The 3,339-nt window shown below is 31.6% G+C and overlaps 1 protein-coding gene across 1 annotated transcript in view; it reads right to left on the bottom strand.

Moving 5' to 3' along the window:
- KAB1 (potassium channel beta subunit 1) overlaps positions 1-1,684 on the bottom strand; it is a 3,541-nt gene extending 1,857 nt beyond the window's left edge. The window contains exons 1-3 of the mRNA XM_011003871.1: positions 1,600-1,684; positions 1,127-1,511; positions 297-492 (exon numbers count right to left, since the gene is read on the bottom strand). Of these exons, the coding sequence (XP_011002173.1) occupies positions 297-492; positions 1,127-1,494 (564 nt within the window). The 5' untranslated portion in view covers positions 1,495-1,511; positions 1,600-1,684. The remainder of the gene's footprint in view (positions 1-296; positions 493-1,126; positions 1,512-1,599) is intronic.
- Positions 1,685-3,339: the final 1,655 nt, after the last annotated feature.

Here is a 3,339-nt window from a genome sequence, read left to right as displayed (position 1 = left end):
TTGGTTTAAACATATCTAAATCTTCCTTCAACTTGAAGATAAACTTCATTCAAAAGAGAACCAGCAGAAAAGCCAAGACACAATGTGATTCTGTCTTGGACACGGATACATTTTGCTCTTTTGTACCTAATAAACAAGCTGTGTAGCAAAACCATGGCCCCCAAAACCATTATTTCCATTACATTCAACTAGAAATCATATTAACACGAGGAAAACATGTAAATGATATTTTCATTTTTCACCTCAAAAATAAAAACTAAACTTTTCACATCTGGATACACGGAGAAATTCCTCACCTTGTGCCTGGAGAGCAAATTGTACTCAGGCTGCTCAACAATTGGCCCTACCAAATCCAACCTCTCTGCAATGCCCCAAGCCTCAGTGATCTGCTGTGCTGACCATTCGCTAGTCCCCCAGTAAAATGCCCAACCTTTGTCAATCACGTAATTCATTGCCCTCACTGTCTCTTCAATTGGGGTGAACGTGTCCGGGCTGTGACAGTAAATCATATTGACATCACATGAGACCACTTCAACAAATCCCTTGTAGAGAACAAATTCTACTCAATAAAGCAATAGCAAAAACCAAGACAGATCAAAATAAATGAAAAATCTCATATAAAACATAAATAAAGAGCAAAAGGCCCCAAAACCTAAACTATCAAGAAAAAACTTCCACTTACAGGACAATGACACCAAGATAATCCCATCTCTCTCGAACAGTAAGCTTATAGACAAGTAATGGAATAGAAGGAGCACAAATTCCATGAAACAAACAGCACAACTATCCATATTGACTTCTTTCACTAATTTGCATCAGCAGATTCTTTACTATCATCCCTCTAGTGATAGAACTAAAGCCAACAGCCCAGTACTTCACATTTTACAAAACATCAAACAATCCAACAAATCACAAATTAACAAGAGAAAGCAAGCACTAACACCAGAAACAACAACAATCTATGTCACATCAAATCACATCCACATAATCGGTTCCGAAATCTCAAAATAAGAAAGAGACAAAAAAAAGGAAAAGATCTATTACAGTCAAACACAAATCAACCCATAAGCCAGACAAAGGGATGTCAAATAACCAAAAAGGAAAAAAGAAAAGAAAACCCACATACCGATGACAATAAACGACATCAACATAATCCATATCCAATCTCTTAAGAGAAGCCTTAGTACCCTCAAGAATATGTTTCCTAGACAAGCCTTTATCATTAGGACCAGAACCTCCCCAAAAGATCTTAGTAGAGACAACTATATCTGATCTCTTCCAACCCAGTTCCCGGATGGCTTGACCCATGATTTCCTCAGCTCTTCCATTAGCATAAACCTCAGCGTTATCAAAGAAATTGACACCATGGTCTCTGCAACACTGCAAAAGTGATTTGGCTTCTTTGACATCTAGTTGGTTCCCAAAACTTACCCAAGCTCCATAAGAGAGCTGGCTCACCTTCAGCCCTGATCTCCCTAGATTCTTGTATTGCATGTTTTTTTTTTTTTTTTGAGAGAGAAGGGTGATGCTTTGTGGATGGAATCGAGCGAGAGAGAGAGAGAGTGAGGATCTCCCTAGATTTTTGTATTTGCATTTTTTTTTTTTTTTTTTGAGAGAGAAGGGTGATGCTTTGTGGATGGAATCGAGCGAGAGAGAGAGAGAGTGAGAGGGCGTATAGAAGTGTTGGGAAGTGCAGTGGAAATAGTGGATTGTGTGTATTAAAATCGTTACATGTCTCAAAATTGCAAATATATGTGTCTTTTTTTTTTCTTCTTAGGAAAGAATGTGATATTATTGCAGCAGTTTCGAATAAAAAAAAATATATATTTTGTGTATTTAATATTATGGTATAATTTTATTTTAAATATTTTTATTTATTTAAAAATATTTTTTTTTCAGATTTTTATTTTATTTTAAATATCAATATCTATAAAAAAAAACACTAAAACATATATCAATTTAAAAAACAAAAATCACAACACTGTCAAATACATATCTTTTAACCATGTTTGATTAAAAAATAACTCTGGGGTAACTTGTGACTGTATGATTTGAAAAAAAAAATAGTTATTTAATATTTTAACGATTTATGTTGACATGTAATCATTTTTTTGTGATTGTTTTATAGAAAACCAACAAATTCACACGCAAATATTGTATTTGCAAATAGAACTAATAAAGGATAAATTAGCATTTCATTAAGAAATTAAGGCATCTTAATAAGCATAATGACAATTCACAAAACACGTTTAATATTAATCTTTTAATAAATAGCATAACACATTTAATGTTAATATTTTAATAAAATACTATTTCTTAAGAAACAAGCAATAATTTCTCAAAAAAATAAAACGGTTGATATAAAATCAAGAAAGGGAATATTGAAAGATTGCATGATTGAAGACAGAAAACGGAAGGCGAGGCGAGGCAAGGCAAAAGCAGGAGTGCAGCAAGTAAAATGGCAGTTAGTTTTACTAGGAGCACCTACTGAGGCAGGTGACACACCTGTAAGTCAGAAGTAAAGTTTGAAACGGAAATGGGCAGTCCCAGAACAGGTTGTTACGATTGTCACGTGAGGACATCAGATTTGCATTTTATGATGCTCTCTGGTTAGGGCCGCTCTATCCAAGTCCCAACTCCCTCGAGGCCCGTGTTAGAGTTAGGTGGATGGTCGCTTTGGATGCCATAAAAACGGTTGTAATTATTTTTAAAGTATTTTTTTATTTAAAAATATATTAAAATAATATTTTTTATTTTTAATAATTATTTTTAATATCAACATATTAATATAAATTAAAAATACTAAAAAATATATTAATTTAAAGTAAAAATAAAAATATATTTTTTTAATATTTTTAAAATATAAAAATAAATAGGTTTATCTTTATATATTTTGTCAGGGGAGTTTCCATCAACTCAGCTCATGCAACAATAAACCTATGATTTAATTTTATTTTTTAAAAAAATATGGTATTATTTTGTTTGATCTTCAATTTTATTCACGAGGTCCCTAATCTTTTATTTTGTTTTTATAGTTAAATTCTTTTGCATTGGAATAATTTTGACCTTATTTTATATTTTCATTTCATTCATTTTTCTAAAAATTCCATGCATGGAATTAACATCTCGTGGATTGAATAAGTTAGTATCATAGTGAATTTCAAAATTGTTGGTATTTTTTTTGATAAGTCATAAATAAATATAGTATTAATTTGTAAGATGATAAGCGGTATGATGATATTTTTTTTATAATTATATTCTAAGAATCTAAACGAAGTATATTTTTAATTTTTATAGAATTTGATTATTGTCCCAAATTATTCAGGAATGGGATAAAAC

This window comes from Populus euphratica, unplaced genomic scaffold, assembly GCF_000495115.2.
Source record: "Populus euphratica unplaced genomic scaffold, PopEup_1.0 scaffold210.1, whole genome shotgun sequence".
NCBI lineage: Eukaryota > Viridiplantae > Streptophyta > Magnoliopsida > Malpighiales > Salicaceae > Populus > Populus euphratica.
Note: the sequence above shows the minus strand (reverse complement) of the source record. Positions and strands in the feature narration are given on the sequence as shown.